The sequence below is a fragment of the Myotis yumanensis genome, unplaced genomic scaffold (genome assembly GCF_028538775.1).
Source record: "Myotis yumanensis isolate MYYU_CA2020_CCGP unplaced genomic scaffold, mMyoYum1.0.hap1 SCAF_3, whole genome shotgun sequence".
NCBI lineage: Eukaryota > Metazoa > Chordata > Mammalia > Chiroptera > Vespertilionidae > Myotis > Myotis yumanensis.
Genome location: NW_027223754.1, coordinates 192,990,959 through 193,011,272, shown reverse-complemented (window position 1 = coordinate 193,011,272; position 20,314 = coordinate 192,990,959). Strand labels below are relative to the sequence as shown.

The window sequence follows — 20,314 nt, the reverse complement described above, 5'->3', positions numbered from 1 at the left end:
TGTTTGCAGCTTGGTTCCGGGCTCTGCAGGTGGGCTTTAGCTCCAAACTTCTGAGATTACTGTGCTCTCAAGGAGATAGCCCTGATTACTGCAGCAATGGCAAGCACGGAGAAGTGTCTGAAAGAAAGCAGCCAGGAATGCTAGCAGTGAAAAATTGAACAAACAGAAGTGATTTTTATCTGGTACAGTTCCAAGGTAGAAAAAGTGGAGCAGGCAGGGCCTTATGCCCCTCCTCACCCCCCCATGGGGGGAGTGGTGGCGGCGGCACATATACAATCATAGTAAATTGGCAGAAGAAAAACAGAACAGATTCCTGGCTAGAGGGGGAGAGATAAGGCAACGTGCATGGGGGAGTCCAGAGGGGAGACATGGGCCCCTCTACTCCTCCCACAAGAGTTTCCCCTTTGGCCCAAATGAAGACTTGGCTGTCAGCAGAGGCACAGCTGGGAGTGCCATGTCTTTCTACTCCCTGGCTTCTGTGTTCTCTGTGCTCTAGGGTGGAGTGTAGAAAGGGAGACACGTCATTTCTGCACCAGTCTTGCTCTAGGCCACCTGCAAAAGAAATTTGATGGGAAGGCTGGTCAGTTATTTCTTCTAGTTCCTGGTCGACAGCCGTTCTAGCTTCTTCCTGGCACGTTAGTGCCCAATACTGTTTCCTAGAAGTCAGACTACCTTGAGATTCACCCCACATTTCTAACACTGTCCACCCCCATCCCCCCAGTCTATTGCTCTATCCTGTAACCTGGATGTTAACTTACCAGGGAAATAGATTATTCCATTCTCTTTAACTTTTCTTTCCTTGGCACTATTGCTTTGTGAATATAAGGCAATATGAATAATAGGCTCAGGAAGAAGACGTGGCCAAGGAAGTAGACGGATTTATACACCTGTGGAGAGATACAGGCCGCTGAGTTAGCCCGAGGGCATCCTATATAATAAAGAGCTAATATGCAAATGGTCGTCACACAGTCATGCTGGGGCCATGCCCCCTTCCCTGGTGCTGGGGGACCTGAGGCTGCACTCCCCGCCCTGCAGGGCTTGACAGGGGACCTGAGGCTGTGCCCCCGGCCCTGCGGGGCTTGATGGAGGTGGGGCCGGCCGGGTCGAGCACGATTTCAAGGTGTGGGTGGGTGGGCGGGGAACTTGACTCTGGGTCCCACGACGCGCCCTGGACTCTGACAGGAGGGAGATTTTTTCATATACATTTTACTAATTTTCTTTCATCTCTGACACTTCCATTAAGAGAAAGGGCAAATAGCAATATTAAAATATTTCCTCTAATTCCTTTTAAAAAATATATTTTATTGATTTTTTACAGAGAGGAAAGGAGAGGGATAGAGAGTTAGAAACATCGATCAGCTGCCTCCTGCACACTCCCTACTGGGTATGTGCCTGCAACCAAGGTACATACTCTTGACTGGAATTGAACCTGGGACCCTTGAGTCTGCAGGCCAGCACTCTAGCCACTGAGCCAAACTGGTTAGGGCATCCTCTAATTCCCTTTTAATGTGCACGAATTTCGTGCACTGGGCCACTAGTGGTATATAATATCCCTTACTACCCGAGGTTTCAGTGGTTCCCTCCCATCCTTGCAAGCAGGCCCTCACTTACCTTAAACCATTTGTCCCATGTGAAGAGACAGAAGGCAGTCATTGAGTAACCCATGAAGAGCCAGTGGATGGTCTGCTGCACCAAATAGTAGAAGGGTTGTAGGACAGTAATGGAAGCTAGGTTGCTCAGGGTTGGGCTGTCTCGTATTAGGCTGGCAGCCTGGGGAGGAAGAGAAGAGGTAATCAGGACCTTGCCTCTTCTCGTAGTCCCCTTTCACCCAGTATCCTTAAGGCCTACCTGCCTTTCCACGATAACAATGAGGAATTCCATCTGGAAGCAGATCAGGTATCCTGAGTGTAGGCCATGCCAGAGGGCCAAGAATAGCAATGAGAGACCCTGGGAGAGTTCTTTATTTCCAAGGAACTTGAGTCGTTTGAAGAAGTAACTAGAGAAAAGGATGGGTAAGGATGAGGTACAGACTAGTTCTTGCACTCCCACCATCCGCCTCTGGGTTCTCAGCACCCTGAGGAGTGCAATGGTGGTCGCTGGCTCCCACTTGGGCCCACCTGGGGCAAGGGAAGCAGTGCTGCCTGATTAGCTTTAGAGATGAAAGGCAGTGAAGTTCACTCAGTTTAGAGACAGAAAATAGACATAAGGCTTAGCTGGGTGAACTTGGGCAAACTACTTAAATGACTAGTGCCTGATGTTGACTTGCAGTGAATAGGGGAGACCAGTTTTCTACTCGTGCTGCTTACCTTCTAGTGATGGGACAAATAAACAAAGACTTTATAAACAGAACAATGGAGAACATAAAACCAGTGGCCGAACTGGGGTTAAACCCAGGACTCAAGGCACTTAGACAGTTTGCTTTTGTTTTTCAAATAATGACAGAAATGGGGGTGGGGGGGTGGGGTAGGAGTGGAGACACAAGTGTGTAAGGGTATGTGTGAGAATGATTGGAAGTTCTGCCCAAAGTGGGAAAAGACAGAAGTGGCAAGTCCATTTCTGCCCTCCAATCTGGGAAAGTCGTGGAAGGCAGAAGCTCAGGTCCACACCTCCCCTCCCCTGCTTACCGGGCCACCCAGGCATTGGTGTTGATGTTGAAAGAGGCGATGGTGCCGGTGAAGCGGGGGGTTGTTTCAAAGAGCCACACCTTCATGTTAGCGCAGGCATCCCACTTTGCCTTTCCATTTTCATCAAAGTCATTGAAGCCTAGCCCCGTCAAAATGCATACTCCTTCCTGAGGGAAGGACCGACTCAGGGTTCTTGCCACTCTCCCCATGTCCCCCACAGCCTGTCTATGCCCTATTTCATCTTTTTTACTTACTGTGACCAGCCAACAGGTGACGTATTTGTACAGCACAAACTTGCCCCAGATGAGCATGTACATGCAGCGGAACCAGAAAAGGCGGTTCTTAAGAGAAGAACGAACATGTGCGTTAGACTGTGCGAATTTCCCTAATGTTCTTCCTTTCTACTCTTGGGACTGACTGCTTCATGTCCATCTGACAGTCTGCCTCTATAATCGGCTACGAGGATGAGCAGGGAGCCCAGCAAATACCCACTTCCTTTCCCTTGGAGTTGTGAAACAGCATTGTCCTTAACTCTTCTTCTGAAGCACTTGGGACACTAAGTGCTGAGGGACTTTTATGAATTCATGCTCAATGTTAACTTAAGAAGACAACTGACTTAGAGTGGGTAGGGAACGGTTGCAGAAGCAAAAGCCAGCACTCCCCCTCTCCCTTGGATTTTGAATTCCCTAGAAGCCCCCAATCTATCAAGAAAAGAAACAAGCTGGAGAGGACCAGAAGCTGTTATGCTGGGCTGTAATATAGCAAGCTAAGAGCTGCTCCTGGGGAAGGTAAGGGGTGCTGAAAGTGCACCTGGCACAGCCCTGTGCCTGCGAAGGTCGTTCAATACTGGCTGATGAACATGTCCCGGCCTGGCTGGCATTGACACCAACTCTCTCAGATCTAGAGCAAAACCAACATGCATTTGTCGATGGTGTTTCCCACTTCTTGGCTATCTACAGGAATCCTTGCCTGTCCATTTTCTATCTCAGATGCAGTCATACTGCTGCTGCTTTAGTAGCCACTCACTTCATAGTCTTCGGTGAGGAGATAGTTTTCTGTGATGTGGGGACTGAGGAAAACGTAGCCCACCAGGTAGATGAGGCCCAGACTCAGGCGCTTGAGAGCAGGTATGGTGCTGAAAGGAACAGGTGGGGGTCACAATGTGTAGCGACCACTTAAGTCACAGAGGGGAGCTATCCATCTGGGATGGGATGAATAGCTCCACTGCCCAATATATCCTATATAATAAAAGGGTAATATGCAAATTGACCCTAACAGCAGAATGACTGGTCACACACTGACCACCAGGGGGCAGACACTCAATGCAGGAGCTGCCCCCTGGTGGTCAGTGCACTCCCACAGGGGGAGCTCTGCTCAGCCACAAGCCAGGCTGATGGCTGCCAGTACAGCGGTGGTGGTGGTGGGAGCCTCGCCCGCCTCCTCAGCAGCGCTAAGGATGTCTGACTGCAGCTTAGGCCTGCTCCCCGCTGGCAAGCGGACATCCCCCGAGGGCTGCCAGGCTGCCAGAGGGATATCTGATTGCCAGCTTAGGCCCAATCCCCTGGGGAGCGGGCCTAAGCCAGCAGGTGGTCATCCCCCGAGGGGTCCCAGACTGCGAGAGGGCACAGGCCAGGCTGAGGGACCCACCTGAGTGCACAAATTTTTGTGCACCTGGCCTCTAGTTTAAGTATATTAAAATCAATTTTTTAAAATGAGAAAATGAATTTTAAAGGTGGGGACATGACTGGGTCAGGCAAAATCCTGCTACATAAAAGTGAATTTTATGTTTGTGCCACAGGGTCAGAATGGCTGGCTGAAAAGGGCCCACTGCCTGCAGTGAGCAGGTACAGAGTGCCCGTTACGACAGTCCAGGGCCTGTGTGGCATGAGCCCGGGGAGCCAGGGCCATGTGGAGAATGCAGCTAGGGCTGGTCCGCAGGAAAGTCACTTCAGAAGTGGCTTTATAGTGGGTGAGACACCTACTCTACAGAGGTCTTGACCAAGAGGGGCATTTACCTGCTTGGTATCTCTCCTGGCTTGTCAGTCAGCTTTCTGTGCACCAGCTTCATGTAGTGGTTCATTGAGAACTGGGGCCCTACCAAGAAGGCTCCATAGAAGTAGGAGAAACCAGCAACTTCCAGCAGGGAAGGGATACCTCGTATGGCATATTTCTGTTGCTCAGAGGACAAGGAACTCTATGCCGAGAAGAGAAGGAATGGTTCAGGATAGCCTTGAATCTACCTGCAAGAGCCGGTTTGTGTGTTCCCACCCTTTTGGCCCACTGAACTGGTTCTTCAAATAGCCATCTCTGAGGGGATGATATGGAGAAAAGTAGTTGCTTCCTGTGGAAATGAGTGTGTGCAGCAACAGTTGACTGCTGCTGATTTCCAAATGCCTTGCTGGCATTGATCTCTGGACTTTGTGCAAGAGCTGGATCCAGGCAAATTAGATTTGTTGATCCTTGCTCAGTGCTATCAGAAACAGATCACATAGGCTGGGATGAGGTGGGGCATGAAACTCAGCCCAGAGAGGAAAAAACATACATTATGTGGATGTCAACAGAGAAGATAATAATATCCCCCCAAATCAAAAGTGTTTTTGTGAGTAAACATTTAACCCCTGGCGGCTGGGTTCAGTCTTTTGGTAAGAATAGCCTTTCTCCTTCCCTCTGGTTTACTTCCTCAATCTCTCTGTGGAGGAGTTATGCTTACCTGATCTTTCCCTCCATCAAAGTAGTCAACAGCCAGACCTGAGCAGAGAGAGAAGGTGTGGGTAGAGTAGAGGGAAAGGACACTGGGGATGTGACCTGTGGACTGAGGGTAGCAGGAGTGTGGGGGAGAACACAGAGTAAGTTTATGGTCAGATGGGGAGGAGCCTAGGTGTAAAAGGGGAGGGTAGTAACCCATCACTTACCAATCAGTTTCAAGGTCAGAACACAATGAGGCATTGTCCACTTGATATCATAGTTGCCAGTGGCTGTCCAATAATATCCGGCAAGAAGGTAGGCCTAGGAGAGAGGAAATATTTATTCTATTATTGCTATGATTTATTTTCTCTCAACTCTGAAATCCACTGTATTCCTTCATTTTTTCTTTCTCCTAGTCTTATCATTAAAGCCTTAAGAAGTTCCTATAAATGGAGACACTGAAACTGTAAAGGGGAAGAGACTTGCCTCAAGGTTTCTCAGTAAAATTAAGGCTAATTGACAACTTAGATGCTTAGGTTCTATAGCTCATTCTAAGTTGATTCTCTGCCTTGCCTTTACATGACTCCCCTCATGATAGCTGGGCCAATCCTGGTGAGAACCTTAATGCACAGTCCTATGCAGAGGGTTAGCTGTCACCTCTTCCTTGAGGCAGGAAAAGTATTATCACTGCCACCTGCAGATGAAACACCTGGGACTTGTATAACGTGACTTATATAAAGTCATACCGGTAAGTGTTATTGGGAGAAAACAATCAGAAATTGGATTGTTTTCCAGTTCACTGGTTTTCCTACTCCACAGTCTCTGACTTCTCCCCAATCCTCAGCTGTGACCTGTGCTGCCAAGGGAAAGATGCTTACCATCTGGAAACAAAAGGTAGTGAGAACAGCAGTTACAGTGCGGCCCATTAGTCGCAGAATGAGGAACTGAAGGATGACACATAGCAGGGAGTGGTACATCTGGTTTCCTAGTGCAGAAGAGAGCAAAATTTAACTTGTGTCCCATCCTGAGACTTCTAAACACAAAGAGATACATAAAGAAAAAACTATTTTGGTATTAGGATATTTTTGTCAAAATTACCTCATGTTCTGGGGGAAGGGACTATAAATAGAAGGGACTGTCGGGCAGCTACTGTATTTCTGAATGTTTGAACTTAAGGTTGCTCCTGAGGGGACTGCCTGTTATCCAGTTATAGGCATAGCAGAGAAACTGGTGCCTCTCTGTTGATGGGGTCTGGCAAGGGTAACCACTCTCAAATGTTTTATCTGGGAGAGGACTGTCCATATAAGGAGACTTAAGCTATTTTCTTGTCCATACAAATCATCTCTTTGCAAGCACAGGATTATAACTTACCTATCCATCTAATTCTCTCCAGGAAGTTTTGTTCAAATCTGTTCCTTCCCAGATTCCCTCTAATTGCAGTCCTACTGCTAGCTCAGTTTACTCACCAAAGTTAAAATAAGCAATGGAGAGGCCTGTAAAGGTGTGGAAGAGATGGATGAGGTAGCTGTCCTTGTAGAAAAGGTAATGCCGATAAAACAAAGCCAAGGGGTAACCTGAGGGGAGATCAGAAGAGGGTTATTTGTGGCTGGTGCTCTCCCATTTTGTTTTGGAGGTTTATCTGGTATGAAACTCAGCCCAGAGAGGAAAAAACATACATTATGTGGATGTCAACAGAGAAGATAATAATATCCCCCCAAATCAAAAGTGTTTTTGTGAGTAAACATTTAAAACGGAAGATAGTTTTATATAGAGGCAATATAACACCAGGTCCTAAGGCTAGGTTTCTCATAGAGACTATTAAGTAGTGCTAGGAATTTTCTTTTGCATTTTCAGTGATACAAGGAATTGAGGGTATCCAACTGTGCTCTGCCCAGAAGCATTATTTTATGCTTTTATGATCTATTACTAGAGGCCCGGTGCACGATTTCATGCACAGGTGGGGTCCGGTGGGCCTGCCCCATCAGGGCCTGGCCAGTGGGGGGTGGGGCCTCGGGCTGTTGGCTGGCCCACTTCCTGATCAAACTCCTGCCTGAGGGGAAATTTGCATATTGGCCTTTTATTACATAGGATAATTTTATCTCCTGTCCTGCTAGTAGTGTATTATCAGCAAATTATCAAGAGGATAACTATAAATCAACACAAGGCTATAAACTGCAATTGCTGACTGAATTACAGCTGAATAGCCGTTATAGGATATGTGTGGATGCTCCTCACATGCTGAGGTCTGGGCACCCACCGAGTTAGAAATCCATTAAGTATCATGGGAAAATGTCTTCTAAAGCAGTGATTCAGAGTATGGTCCTGGAGCCACAATTGAACAATAGTGGATCTCCTGATGGGCCATGAGCTGATTATGCATGGCCAAAGGTTGCTTACTGAATAAAAGAGGGTCAATATAACATTTGGTATTCCTAAACTAAAATTAGCATGTTCCATGGTATCACTACACACTTGCATTTAGTTTTCTATCAAGAGGTCGCTGATGTGCTTGGCAGTGCACGTGTGAAGAAATGGAATTCCTACTGTGTTTTAGAAGGACACTTGGCCTATCCTATCATTGCGTAGTGTCAGCTTATCAGTGGCAGTATAGTTGTGAGTCTGGTTAACTCTGCAATGCTCAGAAATGTCAAACACAAAGAAAGTGCTCAGTTTTTTATTAAGTAAATGGGTAATCCTGTTGTATATTTGGCTTATGTCCTAAGTCAGTGATGGCGAACCTTTTGAGCTCGGCTTGTCAGCATTTTGAAAAACCCTAACTTAACTCTGGTGCCGTGTCACATATAGAAATTTTTTGATATTTGCAACCATAGTAAAACAAAGATGCATACTTTTGATATTTACTTTATATATTTAAATGCCATTTAACAAAAAAAAATCAACCAAAAAAATGAGTTCGCGTGTCATAGGTTCACCATCACTGTCCTAGGTCCTAGTCTTTTTTCCCTATAATTTTTTTGTGTTTTTTTAAATTTATGATCACATCCTGTGTACTTATTTAATCAAGTTTTTAACAGTGTATCCACCATTTAATCTTCCTGGTGCCAGGATTTGCTCTTGTTTTTTTCCCTTCTCTTTTATTTGTTATTTATTTAAAAAAATTTTTTTTTGTTCTTTTTTTTTTTTTTGACTGCTGTTATAATGGGCTAGAGACACTTCATCAATTTTATAGCTTCATGCAAATAGCTAATTTTATAGATATCCTGTGGATTACTGGCTCATTCATTCAACAAATGTTTATTAAATGCCTACTACATGCAAGGTATTCTATTTGTAGATCACATAATGAGGGACAAGGTGGCATGCAATGGTTTATTTTCTAGCTAGCTAAGGTGAAGATATAGGATTACTAGCTCAAGGGAGAGGGAGACAGCTATGACCCCTTCGTAGTCAGATGAATGAGCAAAGAAATAGGATCAAGTTTCATACATATCACATATCAAATTTGGCAGGAACAGAACACCATGTTATCAGCAAGTATTGCTAAGAACCAGAGCCAGGTACTAGAAAGTATATATAGAATAAGATCAGACTGCCTTAAACCTTTGACTTTTTAACATTGTAGGAAATGAGGTATAAATGAATAGAAACAATAAATAGGGTATATCTTAATTATTTAGAGTACTCATAAATAAATCCTGGATAGCTAAGAGTTTACCCCTTTAAGCACTAAAACCCTTAACCACTTGGAATCACCAAAACCCTGAACCATTCGGAATGCTTAAAATTTAAAAATGCAACACATATCACTCTGCCCCCTTAAAGTAGATATAATTGGACGCTTTCTTGGTGATCTGGTTCATAATTATTCTAGAGTAAAGTCATGACTGCTTTACAAGCTGCTGAGATGAGTAAAACTGTTGCTCCGATTCTGTTAGGGCCTACACTGTCCTGCATTCCGAGTTTTGTATCCATTTCTTAGGGCTTTTCTGCCCCTTTCCTTCCTATTGAGGGATTAGTAGTCACTTGAGCTTTCAGTGTGCCTGCCAAGGATGTTGTTTTCCCTACTTCTAATTTACTGCAGGCCTTAGAAATCGTATGTTTTAAAGGCGTAAAAAAGAAATATAAGAGCAAAGATCTTGGGTGCTTTCCTTACAGACTTAGTGCTTAGCCTGGTAACATCAGTTCTGGCCACTCAAGCCCCTTTGTTCGGGTGTATTTTGGAGGAGTGGAGGTTGTTGAGTTCCACACAGGCAGGTGAAGTAGTATTGTACACTACTAAACATATGATAAGAAGATGGTGCAATTGGCAGAATAATCAAAAGAATGCAGCAGGCCATTAAGGTTACCAAGAACATTAAGATCATAACAGAGAACAGCAAAGCCTGGATTGAGGCCACAGAGGGGAAGAAGGAACTGTTCTGGGGAGAGTTGCTGTGACAACCAGAGCTGATTTTGAGTGTGTAAACACCAAGCCTTGCTCTTGGCTGCTGCTCAGCTCAGCAGACTTTGTAACCTGGCTGCCCAGTCACCCCTTTAGGGATGTGCTGGGGTTTTTTGGAGGGTGTTGTCCCACAAGGTGTTTCTGAGTCTTAATGCTTTCTTGTGGGAGCTGATTCTTAATACAGTAGCCACAGTCACCTGACAAATGTTTAGAGAACAATGGAAGTACCTCCTCCCCACCCATCGGAGAGTCTGATTCAGTAGGTCTGAGTGATCTGGTGTGCAGCCAGGGTGAAGAAGCGCTGTCTTACTAAAATCCTAGTGCAAGGCAGCAGTACTTACGAGGCCCTGAGTATAAAATTCTGAGCTTGATGACTGAGAGTTGCTATCTTTCCTTTAATACCACTGTCCAGGCAGAGGTTAGTTTTGTAAGTTAAAGAACTCGTTTGGCAGTACTATAACTTTTTTCTTTTTATTTAAAGATGGGCCTTCAGAAACTCATTAGCAAATGTAGGCTGATGACCTAACCTACTCCCAAACACGATGATCCCATATTAGAACGGGAGCATTTCAAGAGCAACACCTAGGGTGTTTACAGTGTTAGAGCAGACTGCTGGGATACACGGAATCTGGCTCTGTTTGGGGGTTCAGGTTGTGAGTGTGTCCAGCTGTGTTCTCCAGTCAGTTACTGGACATCTCCTCATGAGTGCTGTTGGAGTCAGGGACTAGGATCTGCCACAACTTAGTTATTAGTGGAACTCCTTATTCTCTGCACAATTGTTGTGAAATTACTTATTAATTTTAGAGGTCCTGAGGTTTCATTTGAAGGAATAAAAATGAGCTGTTTTCATTAAAGTCTGGTAAATTTCTTTGCCTTTTCATCCTGTAGAGCTATTTCTGGGTTCTGTAGGAATAGGATATGACCCCATTTGATTAGTCAATGATTGATAAGACTCTGGTGAAAAGAAAGTAGAGCATGTTTTGGCAAGTGTGAGGGAGAATACAGAATTAGGACTGCTAAATGCTGGCTTAACCAGATATTGGTACCAGTTTTATAGAAAAGAAAAACACTTCAAATACCATACAAAGAATTGATATAAACGAAGAAAATGAAAATTTTTTTGAATTAATCCATTAAAAACACAGATATTAATAGAAATATCATACTTTTATTTATTAATAATTATTTTTTAATGGTCCCCTGACTGGGAATTGAATCTGTGACCTCCTGGTACATTGAACAACACTCAACCAACTGAGGCATACTGGCTAGAGCTAAATATCATACCTTTAATGAAAACAAATATATTTTCCCAAAACAAACAAAATCATTGAATGCAGAGAATGGCATTGTTTTACACTTGTACAAATTTCTGGCCTTTCTCTAAATAGAAGATAGCTGGATTCTCAAATGTGCCTTTGTATTTAATCTGTTGTTTTGGTTAAACTATATGAAGAAAATCTTTATACAGATATATAGTTGAAAGGCGAATCAATAGCTTTTTCAGATAAATTTGGATATTCTTTGATATTCTACCTAAACTTGACAGATTGTTTCTTAAAGGTTTGTTGCAATGTGGAATGTGCAGCAAACATATCAATGAACTTTTCATATTCTGTTATGTTAAAATCCAGTGGTCTCTCATGTGCTTTGAATGGTTTTTGTAATACCATGCACTAGTCATCTGGAAAACAATGGTTCACTGTATTAGGCAGATCTTCCAAATATTGACAATATGTCATTAAAATACAGTATAAAAAATCACATCTTTTAATAACACCATTGATCTTCAACATAAAAATCTGTATGTATTGAGAAGTTGTCAAGCTCATGGAGGCAGATACAAAAAAGTTTTCCAAAATCTTAAAAATTTTCGATTGAAAGCTTGAATTTTATTATTCACTACAAATAGTGTCTGTTATTTTCCTTGAAGTGACAGGCTCACGTTTTCAAGAAAATATCTGCCAAATGCTCATATCTAAATAATCCATGTCTAAGTTTGTCAGTTGTTTTTTTTCAAGTAAAAATGCTGTCCCATGAAAAAAGCTCTTAATTGAACGTGAAACTCAAGTAACTGCACAAATACTCTGCCTCCAGACAGCCTGTACTTCAGTATGCAGAAGTGTTTTAGGCACATTTCTCATTTCTTTAGACTATTAAGAAGGGTTGAGATTTCATACAATTCATACTACTTAGTGCTTCATCCAGGACATTCTTTTATTTTTTATATTTTATTGGTTTTTTACAGAGAGGAAGGGAGTGGGATAGAGAGTTAGAAACATTGATGAGAGAGAAACATCGATCAGTTGCCTCCTGCACACTCCCTACTGGGTATGTGCCTGCAACCAAGGTACATGCCCTTGACCAGAATCAAACCTGGGACCCTTGAGTCCGCAGGCTGACGCTCTATCCACTGAGCCAAACCAGTTAGGGCAATCCAGGACATTCTTAAGTGAAACTGGCTTGTTTTTTTTACTATGAGTGCCTGGCACTGAGGAATACAGAGGGAAAGATAAAAGTATACAGTGACTGCTAGTGCACTTTGGTACCCTTGCCTTCATTTGTGCTAAAGCACCAGCAGTTTCACACACCATTGCTTTTGCACCATCAATGCAAAAGTCAACACAGTGAAAAAGGCAAATAACACCTTGGTATTACTATGAAAATAATTTTCATCCCATGAACCCCTTAAAGGGTTCTCAGGGGCTCCCTAGGAGTTCATGGGCTCCACTTTGAGAACTGCTGACATATGGATTGATGTTTTGCCTTAATCTGCCTTCTTATAATGCCAAGTCCAACAGTCTTTTCTTCTTCCCAGCATCCTCAACTTCCCTGCTGTATTTTCTTTTTTTAAATCCTCACCCGAGGATATTTTTAAAAAATTTATTTTAGAGAGAGAGGAAGAAAGAGAGGGAAATATTGATGTGTGAGAGAAACATCGATCAGTTTCCTCCTAAATGCGCCCTGACACCTGGAATCTTTTCATTTTCTTTGAAAGTTTCTCTTTCATTGGTTTTGAGAAACACAGTGTCTCTGTTCCTTTTCTTTCTTTTTTAAAAATATATTTTTATTTCAGAGAGGAAGGGAAAGAGAGATAGAAACATCAATGATGAGAGAGAATCACTATCAGCTGCCTCCTGCACGCCCCCTCCCCGCCCCCCGCCGACTGGGGATTGAGCCCGCAACCTGGGCACACGCCCTGACCAGGAATCGAACTGTGACCTCCTGGTTCATAGGTCGATGCTCAACCACTGAGCCACACTGGCCAGGCTCCTTTTCTTTTTCTATTGAGGTAATTCACATAACATAAAATACACCATTTCAAAATGTAGAATTCAGTGGTTTTTGGTATATTTACAAGGTTGCACAACCATCCCCACTATTTAATTCCAGAATGTTTTCATCTCTCCCAAAGTAACTCCATACCTGTTAGCAATCACTCTCCATATTCTCCTAGCCCTTGGCAACTATCAATCTACTTTCTGTCTCTATGGATTTACCAATTATGGGTATTTCATGTACGTGGAGTTCTACAATATATGGGCCTTTTATGTCTGGGTCTTTCCGTTAGCATATTGTTTTCAAGGTTAATTTTGTTACAGCATATATCATTCTTTTTTAATGACTGAATAATATTACAAAGTGGACATACCACATCAATAGTTGATGGGACACTTGGGTGATTTCTACTTTTTGGGCATTACGAATAAGGCTGCTATGAACATTTGTGTACAAGTTTTTGTGTGAATATATATCTTGAGTTCTCTTGGGTATATACCACTCCTTAATTATTTTATCCTCTAACCCAGCACTTCTCAGTTAGTGGTGTAGACAGTTTTTAAAATTTCCCATCTGTTGTGGACCAATACTTATTTATTGATTTTAGAGAGAGATGAAGGGAAAGTGAGAAATACTGATTTTGTTGTTCCACACATTTATGCATTTATTGGCTGATTCTCCTAGGTGCCCTGACTGGGGATCGAACACGCAACCCTGGTGTATCAGGATGATGCTCTAACCAACTAGGGTGGACCAACATTTTGTAAAATACAAAGTCATGGCTTGGATGATATGACACTGTCAAATTGCTGTGAAAGGTTCCTAAACATTTAGTCTCACTTTCTGTATTTACTTTCACTGGCAAAATGGTGGCCAACTATAATCTGAACAGATTACACCAATCTACCTTTCTTTGTCTCCTTCAATTAAGGCTTTTCTTCTGGTTCCTAAATACTGCTGCCCTCCAGGATTTCGTCTTGACCTTTATTATTCTTACTACACGGACCCGATGCACAAAGATTCATGCGGCGGGGTGGGGGGAGGGTCCCTCAGCCTGACCTGCACCCTCTCCAATCTGGGAGCCTTCAGGGGAGCCCTCTCCAATCCGGGATTTCTGTCTGTCTTTGCAATCACTTGAACGAATTGTCTGAGACCCCCAACCCAGTTTGGTTTGTTGCTTACAGAATAATAGAGGCATTTTTTTTTCTTTGCTTCATTCGTGGAGATTTCCTGGAAGTTTTAGGATATCTTCCCTTTAATTTTTCCTAGACACTCTGATTTTACTTATGTCTCCCATCTTTGCTTTCCCTCCATCCCCCACTGCAATAGTAACTTGCTCCAGGCTCACTTTGCTCTAGTGCAGTGGTTCTCAACCTTCCTAATGCCACGACCCTTTAATACAGTTCCTCATGTTGTGGTGACCCCCAATTTCATTGTTACAAATTGAACATAATTAAAGCATAGTGATTAATCACAAAAACAATATGTAATTATATGTGTTTTCCGATAGTCTTAGGCGACCCCTGTGAAAGGGTCGTTTGACCCCCAAAGGGGTCGCGACCCACAGGTTGAGAACCGCTGCTCTAGTGTCTAGGAGATCCGCCTGCCACCAGAACTACGATTCCCAGCATTCCTGGTGCTCCCTGCACTCTGGCCTTCCGCTTCCAGTCCTGGGCCTGCCATAAGAACTACTATTCCCAGAATTCCTGGTACTCCCGGCGCTGGGAGCAACTGAAGAAGCCACGGCCCCTAAACCTCCCCCAAACCTCCGGCTCTCATGCTCTGCTCTCTGCCTGGCGACCGAGGGAGCCACATCCGCCCAAGGGAGCGACCGAGGGAGCCATGTCCCCCCAAGCTGCCGACTCTCCCACTTCTGCTCTCTGCCCGGCACCTGCATATGCAAATTAACCCACCATCTTTGTCAGGTTATTTTGCATATTCATCCTGATTGGCCGGTGAGCATAGCGAAGGGACAGTCAATTTACATGTTTCTCTTTTATTATATAGGATTATATAGGATTGGAAACTACATCTACTGTCATGTAACTTAATACAATCTTTATGCCAAAAACAAATCTACATTTAAAAAAAATATATTTTATTGATATTTTACAAAGAGGAAGGGAGAGTGATAGAGTTAGAAACACTGATGGGAGAGAAACATCAATCAGCTGCCTCCTGGACACCCCCTACTGGGGATGTGCCTGCAACCAAGGTACATGCCCTTGACTGGAATTGAACTTGGGACCCTTCAGGCCGCAGGCCGACGCTCTATCCACTGAGCCAAACTGGTTAGGGCAAATCTACATTTTTAATCCTACTCAAGTTTTAGTTCCACATTTCCTGGCTGGACATTTTTAGTTTGCTATCTCATACCATCTTGTACTCTATAAAACATGACTTATTCCCTTAAATCAGCCTTCTCTTGGCTTCTTTTTTTGTTTATTAATGGTGTTAGCTTTCTCCAAGTCATACAACCACATTGTTTTGCCTCTTCCCTTTCTTTGGTTCCCTATATCCAGTCATCAAATTCTGTTGATTACTCCTTTGCAGTATCTCACCACCCTTACTCTTTTTTTTTTTTCTGTGCTACATTTACAGTTAAGGCCATCAGGCACTCAGATGTAAACTCTTGCAATGGCCTCTTACTTGATCTCTGCCTGCAGCCTCACACTCCCAGTAATAGTACACCAGAGTACTCTTTTCAATTCCTGCTTAGAAATCACCAAGTGACTACTCAACAGAGTACCAATTCCTAAGCCTAAGATTCGAGGTCTGTCTTCTAAACTACATTTCTAGTTACAGTTTCCATTTCTCCAGCTAAAACTGATCTTGTTTTTGCCCAAAAACGTCTTTTGTCTTTAGTACCTAGACTTTAGCTCACACCAGTCCCTTTGAGTGGAATATTTTCTCAAACCACCCCTCTATCAAATGAAATGCTACCCATTCTTAAAAAAACAATTCAGCCGAAACCGGTTTGGCTCAGTGGATAGAGCGTCGGCCTGCGGACTGAAAGGTCCCAGGTTCGATTCCGGTCAGGGGCATGTACCTGGGTTGCGGGCACATCTCCAGTGGAAGATGTGCAGGAGGCAGCTGATCGATGTTTCTCTCTCATCGATGTTTCTAACTCTCTATCTCTCTCCTTTCCTCTCTGTGAAAAATCAATAAAATATATTTTTTAAAAAAACAAAAAAACAAAAAACAATTCAAGCCCTAGCTGATTTGGCTCAGTGGCTAGAGCGTTAGCCTGTGGACCAAAGAGTTCTGGGTTCAATTCTGGTCAAGGGAACATGCCTGGGTTGTGGGCTCGATTCCCCAGTAGGGGGTGTGCAGGAGGCAGCCAATCAACGATTCTTTCTTATCATTGATGTTTCTATCTCTCTCCCCCTCTCCCTTCCTCTCTGAAATCAATAATATATATAAAATAAGGGCACTGATTTGTCAAGAGCAAAATGCAATGTACTATTAAATTAAGGCACTGGACGGTTAAAAGAACATGAACTTTGGAGTTATGACAGATTTCAGTTTGAATATCCAGTTCTGCTACTTATTAGCTGTTACCTCAGGTTGGTTGATTAGTTAACCTTTTTGGGTCTCAACTTCATGAGTAAAATGAAAATCTAGCTTAGGATTCATATATTAATTAAGCCTGGTACATATTAGATGCTTAATGAATGTGAGATTGCTTACTTCTGCTTTAACAGTGAAGCACTCAGCTCTCTCATCCAGTCACACAGCTTTAAATACATACCATCTGTTTGCTGATGTCTTCCACATGATTATCTCTAGCCTGAATCTCTTCCCTGAGGTTGTATAGCCTACTTGACTCCATTAGTACATGCCTAATGGATATCTCAGCTTAACAAAATGAACTGCTGACATACATCCCTCACTAAACCTATTCCTCCTTTAGCCTTCCCCATTTCAGTTGTTGACTTTTTCCTCCGTCCGGTGTATGCACTCTAGGACCCTTATTCTGAATTCTTTTTCTGTCATGTTGCATGCCTCTGTCTCACTTAGCTGCTTTTCTGGTGAGTCCTCCTTTTCTTCCCTTTGGGGGTTTCTTTGCCTACCCATGTTTGATCGTGCTGACATATGTAGATGTTGAGACGTTCAGTGGCTGCTCCCTGGGTAGCAGGGGCTCCTTGGGTTGTGGTTGCTGCTCAGACGGTTGCGGTAGCAGCTGCTTTCCAGTTGGCAGCAGCTCCTCTGGTGGGTGCTGTTCACAGCTGTGTTGGCTCTTCTGGCTGGTGGGGGGAGGCTTCACGTACAGCTGCTGTTCCTCAGACAGAGGGTGTGGTGATCAGGAGGCTGCGGTGATCAGGGGGCTGCTGTTGCTTGGATCTGCAGCACTGCATGATCTGGGAAACGCTCCTCTTTTATGGGCACTGCATGGTCTGGTCAGTTCCTCAGGATGCCCCCTTTTAGTCTCAGTTCTCCGCAATCACAAAATCCTAATCTCAAATCTCCCGGCGCCAGCAAACCCGCGGAACTCCTTTCCCCGGTCAGGGTCTGTGTCTGTCCCAAGAGACGCGGCTGTCTGCCATGCGGTCTCCCTCCGACCCTCTGGGCTAGCCTTCCCCATTTCAGCAAACAGCAACTTACCCTTTTGTTCACTCAGGCTGAAACCTTGCAACCTTGCCATCATTCTTGACCTCCCTTCCTTTCAACCCAATCAATAAGTAATTCCTGTTCTACCTTCAAAATAAACCCAGAATCTGACCACTTCTTCTCATGTGTCCAAGTCAACACCATGTCTGGCTTGTTATTATAGTCGCCTCCTGACTTATCTCCCTGCCTCTGCTCTTGCCTCTCCCTTCATTCTATCCTTAACACAGTATCCAGAGTGATTTTATTATAGCATAAGTCCAATCTGCTCATTCCTCTGCTCAAAACCCTCATAAGGCCTCCAGTCTCACTCAACAAAAGCCAAAGTCCGACCAGAACCTATAGATCTGCTCACCCCTTCCCCACTCCACCTTTCTTTGACTCATCTCTGCCTCCACAAAGCTCTCCTTGGAACATCAAGCAAGTCCAGCCTTGTGGCCTTCATATAATACAGCGGTTCTCAAACTGTGGGTCGAGACCCCTTTGGGGGTCGAACGACCCTTTCACAGGGGTCGCCTAAGACCATCGGAAAACACATATATAATTACATATTATTTTTGTGATTAATCACTATGCTTTAATTATGTTCAACTTGTAACAATGAAAATACATCCTGCATATCAGATATTTACAATTCATAACAGTAGCAAAATTACAGTTATGAAGTAGCAACGAAAATAATTTTATGGTTGGGGGTCACCACAACATGAGGAACTGTATTAAAGGGTCGCGGCATTAGGAAGGTTGAGAACTACTGATATAATAGGTCCCTTGCCTGGAATGATCTTTCACAAAGAAGCTCAAGTCCTTCCTTATATTCCTTCTCACTTTAGATCTTTTCTAAAAAGTCACGCTATCAGTGAGATTGCATATGTTCCCCTCACCCGCCACCAACCACACTTCCTGGTTTTTTTTTGCTGTACTCTCCTCTTAGCACTTATTACTCTTTCAAATACTATATATTTTACTTATTTAGCAGTATTTGAAAACAGGGATTTTTGTCAAATTTTTCCACTACCGTACCTCAGTGCCTAGTACAGTTCCTGATACAAAGAAAGGTCTTGAGACTATTTGCTGAATGGATGAAAGAATGAATAAACAAATACTTTGTATTCTAGGCGGTCAGTAAAATATTAAGCATCTATTATGTGGTCACACTGCATTGGGCAAAAAGGGGGATATGGTACAAATTTTAAGAAGTGCTTTTTAACTCTTAAGGAACTTTCTAGGTAGAGAAGAAATATCAAAGAATGATGTTCTGTAAGTGCTAACTGCATGGAATAGCCAAGGTTGTAGTGGTTACAGAAGAGAGAGATCAATACTGATCAGAACATTTAAGATGAAGAGAGAAGAGAGAAGGAAAGGGCATTCCAAGGGAGGGGAATAATGTAGTAAAGGACACAGGGACAGGAAAGAACATGGAATCGTCACCTCAAGACTCTTTCCCCCCTAGGGGTGAAACAGTAGCAAAGATGAAAATGGGCAGAGCCTGAAATTGATATAATAGAATTAAATCAGTACGGTTGACTAGATGTGGGAGATGATGGAAAAGGTCGAATTAAAGATAGTTAAGCTGCTGCAATGGTTTCCAAACTATTTTTGCTGGAATAGCCCCTAAAAGAATTCTGAAAAACCATATCTCCTTTCACATTAATATGCCATCAAACATTTGTAAGTATAAACAACAGCAAATGATGTGTGCTTTTGTTAAGTATATTGAAGATTTGCTTTAAGTACATATGGAAAATGCCTGCCATGTAATCCAAATGGTAAACTAGTCAGCCTGATCAGATTTAGTTTTGTCGAAAGAGGTCTAACTTCATTTTTAATTTAAATGTATATGTTAATATTTCTTATGACAACCATCTTGTTTCCTTTTATTAAAAATATATTATTATTGATTTTAGATAGGAAGGGAGAGGGAGAGAGAGATAGTATCATCAAGATGGAAAAGATTCATTGATTGGCTGCCTCCTGCATGCCCCACACTGGGATCGAGCCCGCAACCTGGGCATGTGCTCAACCATTGAGCCATGCCGGTTGGGCCTTATTTCTTTTTTTAAAAAAATGTTTTTATTTATTTCAGAGAGAGGAAGGGAGAGGGTGAGAGGGACAGAAACTATAATGGTGAGAGAGAATCATTGATTGGCTGCCTCCTGCATGGGGCACGTGCCCCGACCAGGAATCGAACGGTGACCTCCTGGTTCATAAGTCGATGCTCAGCCACTAAGCCACACCGTCTTATTTCTGAATTCCACTTTTAAGATGGATAGATAAGGTGGATTTGGGACAGGGAATCTCAAAAGGAGGTTATGCCTGTCACTGCTCTTAGGAATTATTTGCTGATAAGTTTAAAGCCACTATGGAATTTCTAGTTAAAAGAGACAGTCTTAATCCCACTTCTAGAAACCAGAAATATCAATCAAAAAGGATATATGCACCCCTATGTTCATAGCAGCACAATTTACAATAGCTAAGATTTGGAAACAGCGTAAGTGCCCATCAGCAGATGAGTGTATTAAAAAACTGTGGTACATCTACACAATGTAATACTATGCTGCTATAAAAAAAGAAGGAACTTTTACCATTTGCAACAGCATGGATGGAACTGGAGAGCATTATGCTAAGCGAAATAAGCCAGTCGGAGAAAGATAAATATCACATGCTCTCACTCATATGTGTGACATAACGATCAACATAAACTGATGAACAAAAA

General features: G+C 43.1%; 1 protein-coding gene across 1 annotated transcript in view; it reads right to left on the bottom strand.

The window, feature by feature from the left end:
• Positions 1–147: 147 nt before the first annotated feature.
• LPCAT3 (lysophosphatidylcholine acyltransferase 3) overlaps positions 148–20,314 on the bottom strand; it is a 38,076-nt gene continuing 17,909 nt past the window's right edge. Inside the window, exons 2-13 of the mRNA XM_070410747.1 lie at positions 6,776–6,883; positions 6,188–6,294; positions 5,537–5,630; positions 5,335–5,372; positions 4,640–4,818; positions 3,651–3,759; positions 2,879–2,965; positions 2,625–2,791; positions 1,849–1,996; positions 1,612–1,770; positions 759–887; positions 148–552 (exon numbers count right to left, since the gene is read on the bottom strand). Of these exons, the coding sequence (XP_070266848.1) occupies positions 771–887; positions 1,612–1,770; positions 1,849–1,996; positions 2,625–2,791; positions 2,879–2,965; positions 3,651–3,759; positions 4,640–4,818; positions 5,335–5,372; positions 5,537–5,630; positions 6,188–6,294; positions 6,776–6,883 (1,313 nt within the window). The 3' untranslated portion in view covers positions 148–552; positions 759–770. The remainder of the gene's footprint in view (positions 553–758; positions 888–1,611; positions 1,771–1,848; positions 1,997–2,624; positions 2,792–2,878; positions 2,966–3,650; positions 3,760–4,639; positions 4,819–5,334; positions 5,373–5,536; positions 5,631–6,187; positions 6,295–6,775; positions 6,884–20,314) is intronic.